This window comes from Erinaceus europaeus, chromosome 1 (assembly GCF_950295315.1).
Source record: "Erinaceus europaeus chromosome 1, mEriEur2.1, whole genome shotgun sequence".
Classification (NCBI taxonomy): domain Eukaryota; kingdom Metazoa; phylum Chordata; class Mammalia; order Eulipotyphla; family Erinaceidae; genus Erinaceus; species Erinaceus europaeus.
The window spans coordinates 53,015,898-53,038,874 of NC_080162.1; the positions used below are offsets into that span (position 1 = coordinate 53,015,898).

At 38.8% G+C, this 22,977-nt stretch overlaps 1 protein-coding gene and 1 pseudogene across 5 annotated transcripts in view; both read right to left on the reverse strand.

Annotated features, from left to right (window-relative positions):
* The window catches only part of RALGAPA2 (Ral GTPase activating protein catalytic subunit alpha 2), a 322,655-nt gene extending 317,889 nt beyond the window's left edge, over window positions 1-4,766 (reverse strand). For 3 of the 5 annotated variants that reach the window (XM_060186059.1, XM_016189384.2, XM_060186052.1), the window contains exon 1: window positions 4,352-4,764. In XM_060186059.1, coding sequence (XP_060042042.1) covers window positions 4,352-4,457 — 106 coding nt within the window. In that variant the 5' untranslated portion in view covers window positions 4,458-4,764. Of the gene's footprint in view, window positions 1-4,351 lie in introns of all 5 variants that reach the window. The other 2 variants (XR_009548379.1, XM_060186046.1) reach the window with 2 other exon arrangements.
* The window catches only part of LOC132536841 (translation machinery-associated protein 7-like), a 209,144-nt pseudogene that overhangs the window by 134,477 nt on the left and 51,690 nt on the right, over window positions 1-22,977 (reverse strand).

A 22,977-nucleotide genomic window follows, 5' to 3' on the forward strand; every position in this document is an offset into this window, starting at 1 on the left:
GCATACCAATCAAACTAGCTATGAAAGTTCTAATTGTAGTCATTGTTATCATACTAAGAAATACTTTATTCTTCACAGATATGTTTCTAAACCAGTTGCTTAAAAACAGGCTAATTTTTATAAAGAGAAACCATCATCATAAATAGGAAAGTAGGGGACTACCTTTAAAATATGTGTCCTACCCTACTGATGGTGACAAATAATAGAAAAGTGCTAAATATCTACTCCAGCTACAGTAGCTTGTATATCAAACTAACAAAAACCTTCAAGACAAGCATTACCATGCCTGTTTTACAGAGAAACTAAGGTTCAAAGACAAACTAAAATATACCTAAGTCATACAGTTGCGAGTCCATAAATTTAGTCAATGGTATGGTCTTTACATAAAAAAAAAAAAAATCTTCCTTTTCATTTGAAGATAAGATATGTGAAAATCAAGAGTATTATATGGTGCTGGGTGGTGGTGAACCTGGTTCAGCACACATGCTGCCATGTGCAAGGACCAGAGTTCAAACTCCCAGTCCCCACCTGCAGGGGGCAAGCTTTGGGAGTCGTGAAGCAGTGTTGCAGATGTCTCTCTCCCCTTCTATCACCCCCTTCTCTCTTGATTTCTAGTTGTCTTCATCTAATAAATAAATAAATAAAATACAAAAGTATAGAAAAGACTATTATACATTATACAAGTAAAATACAGTAATAATTTATCTCAATTTCCTTCTAATAATTTTCTTGATCTTGGCTAAGTTCTAACTTTTCAATTCAAAAAATTAATTTTTTTTCCTAAAGACTTCTTTGTTTTTTTAACAGTGTGTGTGTGTGTGTGTGTGTGTGTGTGTGTAAAATTGAGAAATGTTATGCATGTACAAATTATTGTATTTATTGGAGACTTTTTTTTTCCTGCTCCCCCACCTTTTTTTTTTTTTACTAGAGTACTATTCAGTTCTGGCTTTGGGCAGAGGATTGAACCTGGGACTTTGAAGGCTCAGGCATGATAATCTCTTTGCATAATCATTACACTATCTACTCACCACCCAACAGACTTTTAATATTTATTTATTTATTTATTTATTTATTTCTAATGATCGAAAGAAGAGACCAGAATATTGCTCAGCTCTGGCTTGTGGTGGTGCTGGATATTGAACCCAGGACCTCTGAGCTTCAAGCATAAAAGTCTTTTGCATAACCATTATGCTGTCTCCCCAGACCCTAAATAGACTTTTTCTCAAAGCAGCAAAGAGGATATGTGGTGTGGTAAGACCTGTGTACTGAATACTACTCAGCTGTAAAAAAAAATGGTGACTTCATCGTTTTCAGCTGATCTTGGATGGTCCTTGAAAAAATCATGTTGAGTGAAATAAGTCAGAAACAGAAGGATGAATATGGGATGATCTCACTCTCAGGCCGAAGTTGAAAAACAAGATCAGAAAAGAAAACACAAGTAGAACCTGAAATGGAATTGGCGTATTGCACCAAAGTAAAAGACTCTGGGGTGGGTGGGTGGGGAAAATACAAGTCCAAGAAGGATTCAGAGGACCTAGTGGGGGTTGTATTGTTATATGGAAAACTGGGGAATGTTATGCATGTACAAACCATTGTACTTACTGTTGAATGTAAAACATTAATTCCCCATTAAAAAAAAAAAAAGACCCGTGTACTATTTTTCTTTAAGCCACACCTGTAAATTAAAGTTTACATTAAATATGACTAGAACTCCACAGACATTCAAAACTATAGTCCCTAAAAATAGAGATTATAGGGGTGCACATAGTTAAATGCATGTGTTCCCATGCACAAGGGCCTAGGTTCAAGTCCCCAGTTCCACCTGCAGAGGGAAAGCTTCAGGAGTGGTAAAACAGTGCTGCAGATATCTGTCTGTCTCTCTATCCCCCTTCAATCCCAATTTCTTTCTGTTCTATAAAATAAAATTAAGTTAAAATACTAAAAAAAAGGGGGGGGACCAGGTGGTGGCACACCTGGTTGAGCGCACATGTTATAGTGTGCAAGGACCCAAGTTCGAGCCCCTGTCCCCATCTGCAGGGGAAAGCTTCACAAGTGGTGAAGCAGTGCTGCAGTTGTCTCTTTGTCTCCTCTCTCTATCTCCCCTTTCCTCTCAATTTCTGGCTGTTTCTATCAAATAAATAAAGACTTTTTTAAAAAATTTAAAAAACGCTAAAAAAATAGAGATTACAGTAATAAATAAACTCAGCCATCTAATAAACATTTTATCAAAAAATAATATATACCTAAGAAAATATCCAAAAACTACAGTCCTGAGTTCAGTGGAATGATAAAAGAAAGCTCCTCAAAGTAAGACACACACCTTAAAAAGAAACCACAAATAATTACAAAGTGCTGGGGCCAGGTGGTGGTGCACCTGCTTGAGTGTACATGTTACAATGTGCAAGTACCCAAAGCTTTATGAGTGGTGAAGCAGTGCTGCGGGTGTCTCTCTGTCTCTCTCCTTCTTTATATCCCCCTTCCTCTCCATTTCTGGCTGTCTCTATCAAATAAATTACAAAGGGCTGAACACTACTTTCTCAGAATGGTAACAATGTACTGTATATCTCTGAGAAACAACTGATCTAGGTTTAATTGATTTTGCCTTTACAAACTGTAGCCAACTTAATCCTGCAGATTTGGAGAGAACAACAGTTCAAGTTCTCTACCACAAAAATAACCTAAAATGGCAAATGTTTCAAAATACTACTCAACTTTCTTTTATCAAAAATGTCCTTGCAGTTGGTGTCAATTGGTCACTACTAAAAATCACAAAGTCACCTGTGTGCGCTTGGTATTTCACTACATGAAGTAGAAAGTTCAGTGTACCAAGAATACCACATTTCACTTTCAAAAGGCTTGAAAATTAATCCTTCTACCAGTGACTAATTTACATTTTATTCCAAACTGTGATCTCAAGGAATCTGAGATTGCAAATAACTTCAACTTGATAAAACCAGGTGTGTTGTTACTGTTTTCCTTAGAGGTACTTCACAGAGTATATATAGTCACAGTTAGCAACTTTAAAGCATGTGAGCACAATCTGATCTAAAACTCTCACAGATAAAATAAATGACTTTAGGTCATACTTCCTCAAGTGACAGACTCATAAGATTTTGTGCTCTAAATCAGGAGGTTCTTGGTCATTTTAAAAAAAAAAAAAAAAAAAAGGAGGTCCGGGGTGGGTAGGAGGTTGATGGGGGGTGGAGGGAATGTCCTTTTCTCAGCTACTAAGTACACAGACTAGTCTGTCTATAGATAGTAATAGTGTTTTTGCCCTAAACAAAAGTTAAGACTAAAGAGGTCTGAAAATAGAGAGGAAAACAATCTACCAAACCAGCTACAAATCACATGCAGCAGGTGACAGGAAGCCTCACGGATATTTCACACAGTGAGCTTGATCACAGGTCCATTTCAGGCCCACCTGCACTGTAAAGAGCCTTCACCAGCAGTCCATAAAAACAGAAGGAAAAGAACCACTGCGGCCATTCTGGCAATAAACCAACAGTAGTCTCCTAGAACCTAGTAAAACCATCTCTCTCTCTCCTTCATGTGAACAGGAGGAGCTCCCTTCACACCAAGGACACAAAGAAAACAGAAACAGCTAGAGTCGAAAGAAAATAATGATGATAATAATAATAATAATAGGTATAGAACGAGAGATAATTGTTAAAACTATCCTGGGACCACTAGGCGACTCAGTGTATTTGCGAATTGATTCAGAAGTAAAAATAAAATGCAAAAGTGGGGGGAGAGTAGGATAAGGAGGGGGAGGTCAAGAAAGAGATGACAGTTCAATTCAATCTGTGACTGGATCATTTGGGAGACTGGGTCTACCCAGGATCTTGAACCCAGATGCAAATGAGAGGAGAGGTGACAGGTGTGTGTGTGTGTGTGTGTGTGTGTGTGTGTGTGTGTGTGTGTGTGTGTGTGTGTGTGTGTTCCAGATCCACTTGGGGTCCACTTTCTTTCGTGTGTGTGTGTGTGTGTGTGTGTGTGTGTGTGTGTGTGTGTTCCAGATCCACTTGGGGTCCACTTTCTTTCCTGTGTGTGTGTGTGTGTGTGTGTGTGTGTGTGTGTGTGTGTGTGTTCCAGATCCACTTGGGGTCCACTTTCTTTCCTGGGGAGGGGATCACTCCGGCTGTGCCCAGCTCGAGCTTGCCCGATGAGAACCTAGGCTTAAGTTTCCACTCGAGGGCGACAGGGCAGTGTCAGAGGGCCAGGGGACCCGCTTTCCGGGGGCACAATGCCGCGACCAGAAGGAAAGGTCAGACGCACGCACCCCCCCCCCCCCGCCAGCCTGGGGCTTGCCGCCCCGAGCCCGCGCCCCCCGCGCCTCTCGCGCGCGCCTCACCCAGCAGCGCCCGCAGGTGCTTCAGGCGAGTCAGCACGTCTTTCTTGGGGTCCAGCACCTTCTGGGTGGACTTTCTCACATCTCCGTGACTCCTTCGGGAGAACATCCCGCCGCGGGAAGCCCGGGCCCCGCCGGCGGGGTAGGAGGCGCCTGCGCTGCGCGATCACCACATAGGATCGAGCCCGCGCGTGTCTCCAGGGCCGCTCGCCACCCCCGCCCGGCAGCCACCGCCGCCGCCGCGGACCCAGCTGTGGCTCCAGGAAAGAGGGGCGGCTCCGCACGGCGAGGGGCGTGGCAGGAAGGCGGTGTCCACGCGAAAACTACCGCCCCGCCCCGCGGGAGGCACCAGCCGGTCTCTCGGACTCTCCATGCACGTGCTCGTGGTCCGACCCCCGTCGCGGGGGCGCGCCCAGAGCGCGGAACCAGTTCTTCGAATCACAAAGACCTTGGTCTCGCGCACACGCTTGTACTACAAATCCCGGGAGGCCTCGCGACAAGGCTGTCCAATCAGATTTTCATGCTTCAGTCAAGATGGGCGTCTGTGGGCTGTCTCTAACTACGCCCTCTCTCCACTCACTGTGAGCCTCGAGTGCTCCTGGGAAATGTAGTTCCTCAGGCGAGAGGTTTCATGTAGCTGTGCAGCATTCACCTGCCCTCAATTGTGGGAGGTCCCAAGCTACCTTTACTTTCCCTTCTGAACATGTACTCCCATTTCTTTTTAGTGCAGTGTGAAATAAAACATAACGTGTGTAAGGAAAGTTTCAGGACTTCTAAAATGCTAACTACTTTTAGTTTTCGGTTTCTGAAATCAAATATCAAAGTTACTTTGATCATGCTAAAAATCTCCCTCTACCTTCATCACTAAGATGAATGTGAATGGTTTAAAAAAAAAAAAGAAAGAAAGAAAGAAAAGAAAGAAAGAAATTTCCAAGGTCTGGGAGGTGACACAGTGGATAAAGCATTGAACTCTCAAGCATGAGGTTCTGAATTCAATCACCGGCAGCACATGTACCAAAGTGATGTCTGCTTCTTCCTCTCTCTTCTCCTATCTTTCTCATTAGTAACTAAATAAAATACTTTCTAAGAAATTATTGACCTTTAAAAATAAAATAAAAAGTAATTACCCTAAGTTATATCTCCACAAATAGAAAACCTATGAAAAAAACATTTAGTAGTATTTGTGATAATCCATGTAATGGGTTAAACAATGACACCCCCCCCAAAAAAAAAAAAAAGATATATCCTGGGCTGGGCGGTGACGCACCCAACTAAGCACACATATTTCTAAGTTCAAGGATACAATTCAGGCCTGGCTCCCCACCTGCAGAGGGGGCATGTCACAAGCCCCATAAAACAGATTTGCAGGTGTCTCTCGTTCTCTCCCCCTCTCCTCTCAATTTCTCTCTGTCCTATCTAATAAAAAATAGGGGAGAATAAAATAAAATATAAATAAATGGGAATAATGGTCACTGGTATTAGTGGATTCATATACCGGCATCCAGACCAAGCAATAACTGTGGTGGCAAAAAAAAAACCAACTAGCCCCCCCCATATGTTATTGTGATTTTTTTTTTCTTTTCTTTTCTTTCTTTCTTTTTTCTTTTTAACCAGAGCTCTACTCAGCTCGGGATTATAGATGGTGCAGGGGATTGAACCTGGGACTTTGGAGCCTCAGGCAGAGAGTCTCTTTGCATAACCAGTATGCTGTCTACCCTCATCTGTGAACTTTTCTTTAAAGGGCTTTATATGTTCTTTTATTTATGTACTTATTGCCATCAGGGTTATCCCAGAGGCTTATTGCTGGCACAATGAATCTAGCAACCATTTTTACCTTAGTTTTCCCTCTTACTTTTTATTTGATAGGACAGAGAAAAATTGAGAGGGAAAGGAGAGAAAGAGAGACACTTGCAGCACTATCTCATAGCTCACAAAACTCCCTCCCACCCTCCTGCAGATGGGGACCAGGGCTTGAACCTAGGCCCTTGTGCATTTTAATGTATGTACTCTACCAGATGGACCACCACCCAACCCCATCTAATGTATATTCTTTATGAGACTGAAAGGGAGATGTATGGAGAAGGATGTTTTAAAGATGTAGGCAGATATTGGAATCATGCTAAAAAGCCAAGGAACTCTTCAAACCACCAGACACTGGAAGAGGAAAGAAGAAATTCTTTCCTGAGATTTCTGCAAAAAACCTAACCCTGCCAACACCTTGATTTCAAACTGCTGATGTTTAGAAGTGTGAAAATGTAGACTTCTGTTGTCTCAAGGTGCTTTTTGTGGTATTTTAGTGCAGCAGCCCTAGAAAACTAATGCAGTCAGACACCTATAGGATTAATAACTGTCTAATAGGATCTGATTAGACATGGTGCATGCATACATATACAAAAGTGGCTAACTCAATTCAGTACATCTACATAATGTAGTCCTATGCAATTATAAGAAATAATAATAATAAAGTCTTATGTCCCTATTTGACCTAATGTCACAAATCTATTGGTAGAAATAAAAGCAACAGTTAGAATGAAAAAAAATACACATTACTGGAGTAATTATTTTCAATAATAAGCACTAGAAAAGTAACATAAAAATAAAACTAGAATTGAGAAATAATTCTAGCTTCCTTTCTTTTTTTTTAAATTTTATTTATAAATAGGAAACACTGACAAAACCACAGGATAAAAGGAGCACAACTCCAAACAGTTCCCACCACCAGAACTCCATATCATCGTTTCTAAGTGAAATGGAGGATGGGTAGAGAGGAGAAGAGATGGCATACAGTCCTCTGCAAGTATTGTTTTTTAACTATAGCTTAATTTTCAAATCATTAAGTATTTTACACATTCAAAAATTTTTAAAAAGTGGAAAAAACCAAATGATGTACAATAAACAGATAGGCAAGAAAGTAAATTATACAAAATGAATAATTACTTTAAAATATTATTGTAATTAGTAATTTAATAATGGTTTGTAAGATTATAAGATGTCAGGGATATAATTTCACACTGTACTCACCACTACAGATTTTTTTGATTTTTTTATTTATAAAAAGGAGACATTGACAAAACCATAGGATAAGAGGGGTTCAACTTCACACAATTACCACGACCAGAACTCTGTATCCCATCCCCTCCCCTGATAACTTTCCTATTCTTTAACCACCTGGGAGTATGGACCCAGGGTCATTATGGGGTGCAGAAGGTGGAAGGTCTGGCTTCTGTAATTGCTTCCTTGATGAACATAGGCTTTGACTGGTCCATCCATACTCCCAGCCTGTCTTTCTCTTTCTCTAGTGAGGAAGGGCTCTGGGAAAGTGGAGCTCCAGGACACATTGGTGGGGTTGTTTGTCCAGGGAAGTCTGGTTGGCATCATGCTAGTATCTGGAACCTGGTGGTTGAAAAGAGAGTTAACATACAAAGCCAAACAAATTGTTGACCAATCATGGACCTAAAGGCTGGAATAGTGCAGATGAAGAGTTGGGGGGGGGATCCTCCATTGTGTAGATAGCTAGTAGGCATATTTTAGTTATATTCCAAAAGGCCTGTGGCTATAGTTTTGTTGTTGTTGTTGTTGTTGTTTTGCCTGAGCCTGAGCCTGAAATCTGATATGCAGGTGGATCCTAATTATTATCTGAGGAGGTGATTTCATGGCTGGCAGAAGGGCCAGAAAGCTGAATCAGGGAAGAGAGTAGCTCCCAAATATAGGAAAAGTATATAAATATTGTTGACTGTAAACCCCATTGATTTGATCTGCTCTGGGGCCCATATTCAGCTTAGAAGCCTATGTGACCTCTGCATCCTTGTAGATCTGAGCTCACATTCTGTGGTCATGAGTAGGAAGGTTCCAAGATACCCCAGTTTCAGGACCCATCTTCAGGTAGAAGAAGGACTATAACTAAAATATGCCTACTAGCTATCTACAAAATGTTGTCCCCTTTGGAGGATGGACAACATTCTCCACCATTGTTGATCCAAGTTGAGGGCAAGGTCCTATGGGGGCCCACAAAAGGGTCTATTATGTTGTTCCTGATAGGAATGACTGGTAACAATGGAGTGAGGGATTTATTTGAGGTCTAGGCTCATCCTGTTTGCGAATATCAGGACTCCCTGAATAGGGCCCCAGCTGATGGGGTGGCCTGATAGTTACTAAAGAGTGATCGTTAAAGTATGCCATTCTCTTGCCCTTATTCAGCTTTTGCAGTCCTTGCTTTGATGAGGTTAGCTTTGGAGGCAAGTGAGAGAACTGTAATAGGACGTAGGTGAGGAGGGTATCTAATAGTGTCTAAGTAGACACTATTTCATTATGAACTTGATACTGACTCACTATAGACTATTGTGTATTTTTGCTTTTAGGTATATATTTTGGCCTAATTTATGGATACATGTGAACATATGCCCTATCTTATGGGACCTGGTCTATATCTAGGTTTTGGGATTTTGTTAGGAAGTGAACCACCTGGAATGGAATTTGAGAATACTATGAAAGGAAAGGTCTCACCTGACTAATGAGGGTGAAGGGTTGACATTCCATGCCTGTGTTTCAGGACACAGTCTGAAGTGAAGCATGCTGAGGTGGTACACATAGGCTGGGATCGGCAGATGCAGTATCATTTGGTATGAGTTGAGAGAAGCATGCAGGAAAGTGAGTCCCACCCTAGAGGTTCCAGGACTGGGGAAAATATAGGCTCTAAGAGGAAGTGGGAGGATTCTGCTGTCTTAGGGTTTAAGAAGACAATAGACAGTTATTGCTATAATCACGTTGTTTGGCAATTGGGTTAACTTTGAAAAATCCCTTTGTTAGGATTTGCTGTATCATACACAACATCACCATAATTTATGTCTTTTGATATTATTTGTATATAGCTGTGTCAGCAGTTGCTTCTGTTCTCCCTGGTCTAAGCTTTTAAGAGTGTAAACATATCAAAGACTCAGCCTATATATTAAAAAAGACTCAGTCTGTGATATAAAGTGTTTGAGACATACAATCAATTTTCCCCTCTCATGTTAATTAAATAGTGATTTATATGACTACAAACTGATAGGGGTGTACATAAACACATAAGCACCATTCCCACCACCAAAAGACCACAGTGTCTCATTCTCCCCCCCACTCCCCACCCCATGAAGCTGAATACCCACCCTCACCCTCAACCCAGGGTTTTTACTTTGGTGCCCTACTCCAAACCACTACAATTCCATGGCTCCCATCTTCTGATAATCACCATAGTGCTCACAAAGTCTGAAAAATACTTTGGGTATGGTGTGTGTGTGTGTGTGTGTGTGTGTGTGTGTGTGTGTGTATGTATGTGTACAAGTTCCTGTGCTTTAGTTGTCTATATTCCATATATGAGCAAAACCATCTAATAGTTATCCTTTTTACTTATTTCACTAAATAATTACTTTTGTTCAGAAGGATACAATATCATCTTTTTACTTGCATAATAGTATTTGATTGAGTATACATCTAACAACTTCTTTATCTAGATGTCCATCAGTGGACATTTAGGTTGCTTCCACTCTTTGACTAATCCAAATAATGTAGTTATGAATATAGGGTTGTCTTTAGTCTTTTGAATTAGTGTTTTCATGGTCTTTGGGTATATGCCTAGGACTAGTATTACTGTATCATAATGTATTTCCATTTTTATTTGTTTGAGAGTTCTCCATAATATTTTCCATAGGAGTTACAGCAGTTTGCATTTCCATCAACAGTGTAACAGAGTTCCTTTTCCTCCACATACTTGTGAACCTGTTTTGTTGATGTAGTCTTTCAAATGATTTTTTAAAACAATATCCTGATAGTATCTCTGGCAGGCATATATGTTCTTTTTTAAATTTTCATTTATTTATTATTGGGTAGATACAGAGAGAAAGTGAGAGGGAGGGGTAGGAGAGTTAGGGGAAAAGACAGAGTGACACCTACAGCTCTACTTCACCATTCATGAAGCTTTCCCCTTGCACGAAAGGGGCTTGAACCAGGGTCCTGGCTTACTGTAGTATGTGCACTTAGCCAGGTATGCCACTGCCTTACCCCTGGTATAAATATTAAAGACAGAAACATATACAAAGAAATATTAACTGTTATTAAAAAGAAACTTTTTTTTTTTTTTTAACCAGAGGACTACTCAACTCTGGCTTATGGTGCTGCAGGAGTTTGAACCTGGGACTTGGGAGCCTCAGGCATGAGAGTCTGTTTGCACTGCCATTGTGCTATCTACCCAATGTTAGTAGAAATAGACTTTTCAGTGTAAAAAAAAATAAGCACACAGACATCAGAATTAAAGGCATTAAATAAAAGCTTCGTAATAATAGGTTTTCTTGGAAAGAGCAGTTGAACTCTTGATTTGAAAATGAAAATTCAGAGACCTGAAAGCAGCAAGGAGACAGACTCTCCCAAAAAACTGATTTAAACCCTGGGAATTCTAAGTGGAAACAGCATTTTCAGGCCTATAGGAGATAAGCTATAAAGGAGGGGTCAAATGGAATATAAATATTCAAGAGGCTGGGAAGGCAACATAATGGTTATGCAAAAGACTTTCATGCCTCAGGCTCTGAAGTCCTAGATTTAATCCCCAACATCACCATAAACTAGAGCTGAGCAGTGTCCTGGTCTTTCTCTCTGTATTTCTCTCATTAACATAAAATTTTTTTTTTTAAAGAAAATAAAAATGTAGGGGCTAAGGCTTATTTAATTTTCATGTAAATGTGCAATTGTTTAAGTAAAATTTATAGAGATTTCTTTACCTCTGATGAATTAATTTCATACTTCTTTCAGTGATTTTTCTGCCACATGTATGTGAATGTGTGTCTTTAGACTGCTCATTCTGTTCCATTGGGTTAGTTACTCAATCTTATATCGTTGACCCTCTGCCTTAAATATTGAAACTTTATTTTAAGCCTTGATTTCAGGGAGGATTTATTCTTCTTGTTTGAGATTATTTTGTCTATGTGGTTTATTTTCAGGTTTATTTTCAGTTCCATAGATTTGTTTACAAATATATTTCATTTGTTTTATTGTAATGAAAGAGATTCAGAAAGATACAGAGATAGACCAAGCCACTGCTCAGTTCTGGCTTGTGGTGCTAGGGATTGAATCTGGGACTTTGAAGCCTTAGAAATGAAAGTCATTTTGCATAATCATTATGATGTTTTCCTTGCCCCAAAATTTTATGATCAGCTTATCCATATACTATAAAGAAAATCTGTGAAGTTTCCTATTTCTTCTAATTTTTGTATAGGACTAGAAGCAATGATACTCAGTAGTAATGACTAGCACTGATGGTACAGTTTCCAACTACCATTCCCCACTAAAATAATCATTCTTTAGAGAAATGACTGATAATAGATAATAGGGTGAGAAGAACACAAAATGACTATAAGACTATGTAAACATCAGTGGGAAATTCTTCAAATAATAGAAGTCAGCTTGAAGGGGATAAGAAACAATGATCAGTGAAAAGAATTAAGATGGCACAGTTTGAACAAATAAAACTTGAGGAATCTACAATGATTTTCAAGTTTTTTTTCCAGTGTATTAGGTGAATGTTTCAAGTAAAAAAACATTTCCTGATTTTTCAAGATTTAAGGATGACTTAAAAATATTTGTAATAGCTCTAAGGAGGGTAAAACTCCTCCTTAATAACAAATGAGGTTAGACAGCAGTTGGAGCACTGGACTTGTGTGCACGAGGTCCTAAGGTCAGTCCTCAGCATTGCTATGTCAGAGCAGTACTCTTGTTCTCTGTCTCTACCTTTTTCTCTCTCTTAAATAAATGTTTTTTTTTTTTTAAATAAGGAACTTAATCTGAATGAGATGTATGTTTCAAGATCTTAAGTAGGGGAGAATGCGAAAGCTTTGGAGTTTTATAATCCCCTCTTTCATCACTTACTAAAAATGCATCATATTTTCCTGATAACTCAAAATTTGATTTGGTTGTTAAGGAATTGACTAACAAAGTAATCATTATAAACTAAATTAAATGAAAATCCAAAAGAAATACAAAGAATAAACAGAGACATTCATTAATTCTTAAAATCATCTGGAGTAAAATTTTAAATTTTTTGCATACTACTTATTTATGTTCAAACCAACCAAATTTTATTAAACAGTTTTTTCTTATTATTAGTGATTAACATTGATTTACAAAATTATGAGAGAACAGGGCTATAATTCCACACCATTCTCATCACCAGAGTTCTGCATCCCCATTCCCTCCATTGGAAACTGCAGTAGTTCTCCCAAGATCACAGGTCTGGGTTGACTATAATTTCTATAACTATCTATAGTTGTATATATTTGCCCTTTTTTTCTATGGTCTTGCATTCTCTTCCATTCTAAGCCACACCTACATCTACTGGTACTTCAGAATGTTCTGTTTTTCCTGAAATCTGTTATGCAGGTGGATCCAAGTTATTGTCTGGGGAGATGATGTCATGGCTGGAAAAAGGGCTAGAAAGCTGGGTCAGGGAAGAGAGTAGCTTCCTAATATGGAAAAGGGGTATAAATATTGTTGACTGTAAACCACATAGATGTGATATGATCTGGGGCCCATGTTCAGCTTAGGAGCCTCTGTGACCTCTGCATCCCTATAGATCTGAGCTCATATTCTGTGGTCATGAGTAGGAACAGTCCAAGATGCCCCAATTTCAGGACTCATCTTCTTCAGGTAGAAGATAGAGTATGTTGTCCATACTCCCTTTGAATGGACAACATTTTTTACCATTGTTGATCCAAATTGAGGACAAGATCCTATGGGGGCCCACAAAGGGGTCTATTATGTTGTTCCTGATAGAGATGACTGGTAACAATGGAGAGAGGGATCTATTCGAGGTCTAGGCCCATCATGTCTGTTTGGGAATCTCAGGACTCTCCGACAAGGGCCCTAGCTGATGGGGTGGCCTGATAGTGACTAAAGAGTCATCATTAAAGTATGCCAGTCTCTATCACATCAAATCGATAGGGTTTTCAGTTAACAATATTTATACACCTTTCCCATATTAGGAAGCTACTCTCTTCCCTGATCCAGCTTTCTAGTCCTTTTTCTAGCCATGACATCATCTCCCCAGACAATAACTTGGATCCACCTGCATATCAGATTTCAGGCTCAGGGAAAAAAAAAAACAAACTAGTATAGCCACAGGCCCTTTGGAATATAACTAAAACATGCCTTCTAGCAATCTACAAAATGGAGACCTCCTCAACTCTTCATCTGCACTATTCCAGCCTTTAGGTTCATGACTAGTCAACAACTTGTTGGGCTTTATATGTTAACTCTCTTTTCAGCCACCAGGTTCCAGATGCTACCATGATGACAACCAGACTTATCTGGACAGACAACCCCACCAATGTGCCCTGGAGCTCCAATTACCCAGAACCTACCCCACTAGGGAAAGAGAGAGGCAGGCTGGGAGTATGGATCAACCTGTCAATACCCATGTTCAGCGGGGAAGCAATTACAGAAGCCAAACCTTCCACTTTCTGCACCCCATAATGACCCTGGGTCCATACTCCCAGAGGGCTAAAGAATAGGAAAGCTATCAGGGAAGGGGATGGGATATGGAGTTCTAGTGTCGGAAACTGTGTGGAGTTGTACCCCTCTTATCTTATGGTTTTGTCAGTGTTTCCTTTTTATAAATAAATTAAAATAATAATAATAATAAGTAAAAGATGAAAAAAGTATCTTAGTCTCTTGCCCTTATTGAGCTTTTGCAGTCCTTTGATAAGTTTAGCTTTGGAGTGACTGAGGGAAGTGTAATAAGAGGTGAGGAGGGTATCTTTAATTAGGAACTTTATGGTGTCTTTTTAGGTCTTTCTACTTTCTTGCTTTATTTATTGAATCACTGCAGACTATTGTGCACTTTTGCTTTCATGTATATATTTTGCCTAATTTGTGGATACATGTGAACATATGCCCTATCTCATGGGATCTGGCCTATATCTAGGTTTTGGGACTTGGTTGAACCACCTGAAATGGCATTAGAGAATCCTATGAGAAAGGATAGGTCTCACCTGAGTAATAAAGCTGAAGGGTTGAGTAATGAAGGCCTGACATCTCTGGATACAGTTTGATGTGAAGTATGCCAAGGTGGTACTTTTAGCGTTGATTAACTGGGATCAGTAGATGCAGTGTCAGTTGGTTTGAATTGAGAGAAGCATGCAGGAAAGTGAGCCGCACCCTAGAGGTTCCAGGACTGGGAGATGTATGGGTTTTATAAAGAAAGGGAAAGTTTACTGCTGTCTTAGGTTTTAAGAAGGCAATAGATAGGGATGTTGGACAACATACTCTAACTACCACCTGAGGAATGTGGGTTCTGAAATTGAGGCATCTTAGTACGTTCCTAATCATGACCACAGAATGTGACGTCAGATCTACAGGATGCAGAGGTCACAGAGGCTCCTAAGCTGATTATGGACCCCAGATCAGATCAAATTGATGGGGTTTACAGTCAACAATATTTATATACATTTTCCATATTAGGAAGCTACTCTCTTCCCTGATCCAGCTTTCTAGCCCTTTTTCCAGCCATGACATCATCTCCCCAGATAATAACTTGGATTCACTTGCATATCAGATATCAGGTTCAAGGGAAAATAAAACTAGGACATTTGTGGCCCCTTTGGAATATAACTAAAATAGGTCTACTAGCTATCTACAAAACGGAGACTTCCCCAACTCTTCATTTGCACTATTCCAGCCTTTAGTTTCATGACTAGTAAACAATTTGTTTGGCTTTATATGTTAACTCCTCTTTCAGCCACCAGGTTCCAGACGCTAACCAGACTTCCCTGGAAAGAAGACCCCACCATTGTGTCCTGGAGCCCTGTCTCCCCAGAGTGCCACACCACCCCCCCAAGCCCCACCAATAGGGAAAGAGAGAGGCAGGCTGGGAGTATGGATCAACCTGTCAACACCCATGTTCAGCGGGGAATCAATTAAAGAACCAGACCTTCCACCTTCTGTACCCCATAATGACCCTGGGTCCATACTCCCAGAGGGTTAAAGAATAGGAAAGCTATCAGGGGAGGGGAGGGGATATGGAATTCTGGTGGTGGGAATTTTGTGGAGTTGTACCTCTCTTATCTTATGGTTTTTGTCAGTGTTTCCTTTTTATAAATAAAAATTTAAAAAAAATAAAGAAAACCTGAACCTTGATAGGCCCATCTGGCATAAAGTCTGTATTGATAACGATTTTCTAACAACAACAAAGTTGCAATCTAATAAATTAAAGTTTTTATCATGTATCATCTTTCAATATGAAGTGTTGACTTAATATCCCTTTGCTATCCATCTTGAACCCCTGAGTATCTATACCCACCTAAAATTCTTAAGAAAAAAAGAGATGACTCTTCATAAGAATGAATACCAATTCAGTGCTTAAGAACAAGATATCTAATGTTTAGAGTATCCAGATGGTCTATTACTGGATACTCTAAAGACAAATATTTTCTGTCCTCAAAATAAACTTTAGTTTTTCTTCTAATAGGACACTATTAGATTTTCTTTCCAAGTATCTGACAAGGAAGGAAATTTAATACTTAACTTTAAACTTGACTATAAATCATTTATATGAGAACTTCACTTGACAACAGACTTGAAAAAGCTTTTGAGTCATTTTGATAAGTTTGATGGATGCTTGATAACAAAGTTATGCCAGAAGGGAAGGAAACCTAATCATTTTTCTAAATTTACTTAAGCAAATATTTTTATAGCTGCGCATTTCAATCACTTAGATATATTTTCATGTTTTTTTATCAGCAAGCAGCATTAACATTTTAGTATTGAACTATGGGTACATATCAACATTAGGAAAATATAGCCCATAAGTAAATCGTATAAAAACTTTCAAAAGTGAAAAATACATACCCTTAAATGTTGTGTTAGGAAAATCAAGAATCAAGGAAATGATTCAAATAGTAAATAAGGTATGAATAGAAAGTGATGACAATGTATAAAAATTAGAGAGAAGTGAAGTAATAAATGAGAAACCTGCAAAAATATGTTCATTTTCTCACATATATCCCATCCCCTACACAAAGTACTACCATTCAGTTTGAATATAAGGTTAAATTTACTCCCTAACTTAAACCTGGTATTAGATTTTCTACAAATGAACACAAATTAAGAAATGCCAAAAACTATTCAAACTGAAGAAGTTCAATATATAGTTGTTTTATTTAGAAATTTCTGGAGTTTTCCAGGTAAATGAATTTTGAAGGATAATTCCCTCAAAGAACATTGAACTCATAAAATCAGTGGGAAATGGGAGAGCCAAGTTTGGAAAATAAATAAAAAGTTACATATAGAGACAGCTCTGATAACAAGACTAGGTCATAGAATACAATAACCCACCATGGTTTTATGAGCACAAAGGACCTCCTGTTGTTGCTCACATTCTCAAGCTTAAAGTCTCTAGAGAGAATCTCCAAGTAGATACGTCTTTGCTAGATGTCCAGTTCATGTGTTCCTCACACTAATTGTCTTGGGACAGAAAATCTGAGATGATAGCCCACTTTGTAAGTAAAAGTGAAAACACCTTCTAACAAGACAATACATGGTAAGATTTACCTAGAATAAAGTCTACAGATTGGAGGGAGGGATGCTGGATGTTGAATAGCTAAAGTAACAATAATAATAATAGATGAATACACCTTCTCAGAGCAATAATAGAAATATCACTATTTATGTTTCAGTTGACACCAATAAATATATACCTTAGAGTATGGAAAGCATGAACTTAAAAGACTGATTTATAATTAAAACGTTGTGCTTAAGGAAGATGATCAAAAGGCATAGTTTATCTCTTTTAATATATCTTTAAGAAAGAATTACATTTAATTTTTCCTCAGTTTTAACCAGGAAACACATATCCATCAGGTATACATGGAATAATCAAAATCATCATAGAAATTAATTGCAAATATATAATTGATTATTATTGTTGTATTTGTTTACCCAGAATTAAACAATTCAGATGCCACAAAGAGTACTATCCAATGCTTTCCTTGACATCTTCAGAAGATTTGCCTGCAGGAAATTTATCTTGTATAGTGTCTTCTTTATATTTCCTTTTCCTTCTGTTCTCTGAATTTAAGTGCCTCTTTATAAGCCACACTAATATTTATCACAGTTAGTTATATTTAGTCCTTTTGGGTAATCCTTTTGATCCAATTAGTAGATGTAATGTAGACTCCTCTCTGTGCTGGTTTTATGTGCAACAGTTAAATTACAAAGATGATAAGGGTGCAGCTTCCACACCTAGAGAAGTCATCTAATGGAGGAAACAGACCTAGTTCTGACCTCAGAAAACTCATGGATACTGTAGGAGACAGAGATCTAACTAGGTCATACTAAATCGCAGAAGTGATATATACAGGACATTATGAGAAATGTCAGGAAGAACTGAAAATTGCATGGTGGAAGCTTCATTAGTAGTGAAGCAGTGCTGATGTTGTCTCTCTCCTCTGTCTCCCCTTCCCTCTCAATTTTCCTTTGTATTTATCATAAATAAATGAATAAATGACACACAGAGCCAGCCCAAGTTCAAGGGGAAGGGAAAAACCTGAGGGTCTGAATGCTAGAGTCTGTGGTTTATTGGGAACCATCATGGTAAACACCTGACCCACTAGCCCTATAACCTCTACAAAATATTGAGCTTCTATTCACCTTTCCAGTCAACAAATTACATAATTAGGTAAGCATTGGCCCAGAACTCAGCCTAAAATTTATATCTAGGCTTTAGTGACCTGGAAAAGCCTCCTAATACATGTTTCTTTGTCTTGATGAATTTATAGTATCCTTGAGGGATGGAAGACAACTCACTTTTATCATACACAAGATCCTGGGTTTGAGTCCAAAGACCAGATGGGAACTTATGAAAAGCAGAGGTTGAGGTCAAAGTTACATGGATGGTATAGTGTTGCTGTGGCATCTCTCCCACTCTGTCCTTTCTCTTAGTCTTTCTCCTTCTTTCAAAGAAATAATGAAGGGCCATAGATATAGCATACCAGTAGAGCTTGTTTCTTGCCATGCACTTGACCCAGGTTCAAGTCTTGGCAGGATATATGAATGCCATGGTACCAGAGAAAGCTCTAGTGCTCACTCAATCTCTGAAATAAGAGCAGTGATATCACACATGCACAAGACCCCAACTCTCAGGAAAAGAAAGAAAGAAAGAAAGAGAAAGGAAGAAAGAGAGTGGGAAAAAAAAAGACCTGGGAGGCTACATAGTGATGTCCTTGTACAGTACTCTGGGCTCACTCCTTTAACAGCTCACAAAATAAAATTTAAAAACCTTTTAAAAGAAAGGAAAAAAGAAATATGACTTCTGATTCTTAGTACAGAGTCTGGGGTCTTAGGTATAAGGTTCCCAGATAAGATTTTTTTATTCTCCTTCAAGGACGTTTTCTAATCTCTCTGAATTAGTTTATTTTGATCTCTAACACCTAGGGAAGTAATCAAGTCTTTTGTTTACTCCCTGTGCTTTGCTTTTTCAAGTTCCTCTGATTTGCCCTTTTGGCCGGCTCCTCACAATCTGGATGACCTTGCAATTCATCCATACGACTTCTCTGAGTCTAGATGAGATGGAGATAAGAACCTCAAATTCATATACTCTAGAGAGAAGTACACGAAAGCATTCTACCAAAATGTCACCCTGATGACTCTAGATGCCTTGCAACATAGTCAGGCAAGTGTGTTCCATCACCAGTTCTGGAAACAATGAATTATTAATCAGCGTTGGTTTTTATTTAGCTCTTTTTAGAATGAGACCAACAATAATTTTACTTTTAAAAATATTTATTTATAAGGAAATAAAATAAAAATAAAATAAAAATATTTATTTATAAAGAAATAAAGGGGAATGAAGGTGGTATTGGAGCAGTCTCTATATCCTGAGACACGCAAGTTGGTGCTCTAACTTGGCTTTTAAACATGCTAAACTTGTTACCAGTTACTTTTTTAAACATCCATTTTCATAAAATTGACTTATGTAAATAGTTCTCACCTCTTGGGGAATTCCAAGACTTGCTTTATCCACTGGGCACTGAAACCCAAGTGCTCTGTGAGAAAAATCATCCAGGTCATTTCAGGATTTTTGAGCTTTGTTATTTTCAAGTCAATAAAAATAGTTGGCCAGGAAGGTGACGCAAGATTTGGCATATTCTTCCTCCCTTGATTAGAATGATAGCAGTTTGATTTGACTTATTTCATTTCTTTTCAACTCTTTAGTCTTACCAGAGATTAGATAAGTGGCTATTATTCCTTCCTCATCTCTAATCAGCTAACTCTGAGCAAAACAAAACAAAAAATTCCCTAAATTGATGTGATTGCACACAAGATTTCTGAATAGCACTATTTTCCTTGCTATCTCACCAAAAATCCACCCATAAATGTATATTTCAAAAATAGAAAGTGAGCATAATGACCATGTGAGTTTCCATTAGCAGGACTTGGGGCTATGATTCAGCTGTTTTTCCGGCACTGATTACCTAACTGAGGAAGCAATGACTCTATTGCTATTTAGAGGTGATAACCTGAATAATGTGATCTTTCTTTTTGGTAGTGTTCCTTGTAGTGACTGCAAAATATTTGAAAAGCACTGAATAAGACCTCAAAGCACTTACCTGATAGTAGATAGTAGACTAGCATCAATTTATCTTCACTACTTGATGGAAATAATACTTTAAGATCTCTATTAGTTAAAATTCATAAATCACATAGTATGTGTGATGTTGACAAAACACATTAATGACCTCATTTAATCCATACAATATCCTTATGAGGTAGAGATCACTATGTTCCCTTTGTACAGATCAAGAGACTTGAGGTACAGAGATATTAAGTTACTTGCCTGAAGATGTGTAACTAATAAGTGGCAGAGCAGGTATTTGAATTCAGCAGCTTGGCTTTTTTACTTCATATCCTTCATTCCTTTGCCATGCTGAGACTCAGAGATACTAGGTAACATACAAATGGTCACACAGCTTTCAAGTGATAAAACCGAGATTTAAACCCAGAACATCTCATCTCCTTGTTAAACTTAAGACATTAACTACTTTTCCAGAAAAAAAAAATTGAAGCTTGAATTCCATACTCAAGATCTTGTTTTAGATTAATGGCAATTTATACTGGAGTCTCATTTACCCTGATTGCCTAGCCACCTCTGGAGAGAGTCAGTTTCAAATGATAAATATAATGGAGTGGGACCAGGCAGTGGCACACCTGGTTAAGTGTACACATTACTGCCGGGCTAGCGTCGGGGTGCCTCTTCCCGGGAGTGTACTCTCTGGGTTGGAGAGAACTCGACCGAAGCCAGCCTGGGCTGCTACTCACTCAGTGACTTGAGGGAGATGACTCAGGAACCAAACACATGGTGGAGAGGCAATGTAATTCTCTTTATTGATCAGAGAGCTAAGGCTTTTAAAGGTAAGACCCAGAAGTGGCAAGTTGGAAACAGAAATGGCTAGGAAAGTGGTGGAGAAACGCAAAAGGGGGCTGGGAAGGTAAAAACTTCCTTTGCAACTGTTGTGAGGGTTTTAACTGGTAGGATTAATACAACTCTGCAGGCAGGGAGGGTCTTGAGGGTAGAAAGAAGATAGATCAAAGGAATGGAATAGGTAGGGATTTTTCAGGCAAAACAATGATGATGTAGATAGACCATAGTATCAGGAATGCAGGGTGCTTTGTGAGCACTGCCAAGCTCAACCACATCCTCACAATTTCCCAACAATTACAGTGAACAAGGACACAGGTTTAAGTCCCTGTTCCCCAACTTCAGGGGGAGAAGCTTCATGAGTAGTGAAGCAGGGCTGCAGGTGTCTTTAGCTTTCCCTCTCTCATTCTACCTCCCCTCTCAATATCCAGTAATAAATAAATAAGTAAAAAGTACATATAATTTGGCATGGAATGAATGCATAAGTTAGAAGGAGGTAAAAGACATCTTTATGCTTCCAGAATATATGAAAGAAAAAAATTTTTTTCAGCTCGTCTTGTATATCTTGGAGATAGAATTTATCCAGACCCTTCTACTTTGAAACAAAAGGTTAAGAAAAACTGATGCTTTAGGAACCTATGTTCATATCATTTTTCTCAGTCAAATTCATCAGGTCCCTTCACATGGCCTAGTATGATTCACAATGTAAGATAATTCCTGAGTGAAAGTCCAGTGTAGGACAAGCAAGTTGGAAATTGGCCCCCTGATGGAAGGATGAACCCAGGACTCCAAGATATGGAGAGTTTCACTCTCAAGGTCATGCAAATGACTACCTGCAGAGGTCCAAGGTTACATAATATTTTCAAGTTTGATTCTTGAGTATAGATAATGGACAGTTTTCCCAAAGTATTTAGACAAATGAAGCTAAGAGAGAAATCTGAACAGGACTTAGAAAAGGATGCCAGGTGAGGGGAGAGAGAGAAGGGAAGGGCCCCTTAAGTGGCTGACTGTACATGGACATTTTCCTTCTGTGCAGGAGAAACTTCTTTTTTTTAAAATCACTATTATTGATTTAATAATGATCCACAAGACTGTAGGAGATGAGGGGTGCAATTCCATGCAATTCACACAATGAGAATTCTGCATCCCATCCCCTCCACTGGAAGCTCTCATATTCTTCGTACCCTCTGAAAGCATGGACCCAGAATCACCATGGGATGCAGAAGGTGGAAGGTCTGGCTTCTATAGTTGCTTTTCTGCTGGACATGGGCATTGGTAAGTCGATCCATAGTCCCAGCCTGTTTCTATCTTTCCTTAGTGGGGCAGGGCCCTGGAGATGTGGGGTTCCAGGCTACATTGGTCAGGTCATCTGCCCAGGGAAGTCGGTTTGGTGTCATGGTAGCATCTGCAATTTGGTGGCTGGAAAGTATTAAGATATAAAGCAGAAAAATTTGTTAAATAACCAGGAATCTAAAGGTAAGAATTTAGCAGATGAGATTTGGGGTCTCCATTTTGGAAGGAGCTAGGAAGTCTATTGAATCTATTGAGTCCTGAATGAAAAAGGGTTTCAACTAAGGATAATATATACTGCTAGACTTTCATTCAAACTAGATGGAGGGATCAAAAACTTCTCAGACAGACAACAGTTAAAGGAGGCAACCATCACCAAGCCTGCCCTGAAAGAGGTTCTAAAAGATCACTCATAAACAAGAACATCACCATAATACTTGCCATATATCAGAACAAATAAAAAATTATTGAATAATGGCACTAGTTATAATTAACATTATAATTAACTAATTATAATTAACATTCAATCCATAATAACAATAAATGTTAATCGCTTAAATTCACCCATTAAAAGGCACAGAGTGGGAGAATGGATCAGAAAACACAACCCATCCATATGCTGCTTGCAAGAATCCCACCTGACCCAACAAGATAAATACAGATTTAAAGCAAAAGGATGGAAAACTATCATACAGGCTAATGGACTACAAAAAATGGCAGGAACAACCATTCTCATCTCTGACACAATAGACTTTAAATTAAATAAAGTAATAAAAGATAGGCAAAGCCATTACATAATGATTAGAGAATCAATCAACCAAGAAGATTTAACAATTATTAACATCTATGTATTCAGTGAGGGACCGTCTAAATACATCAAACACCTACTGAGAGAACTACAAAA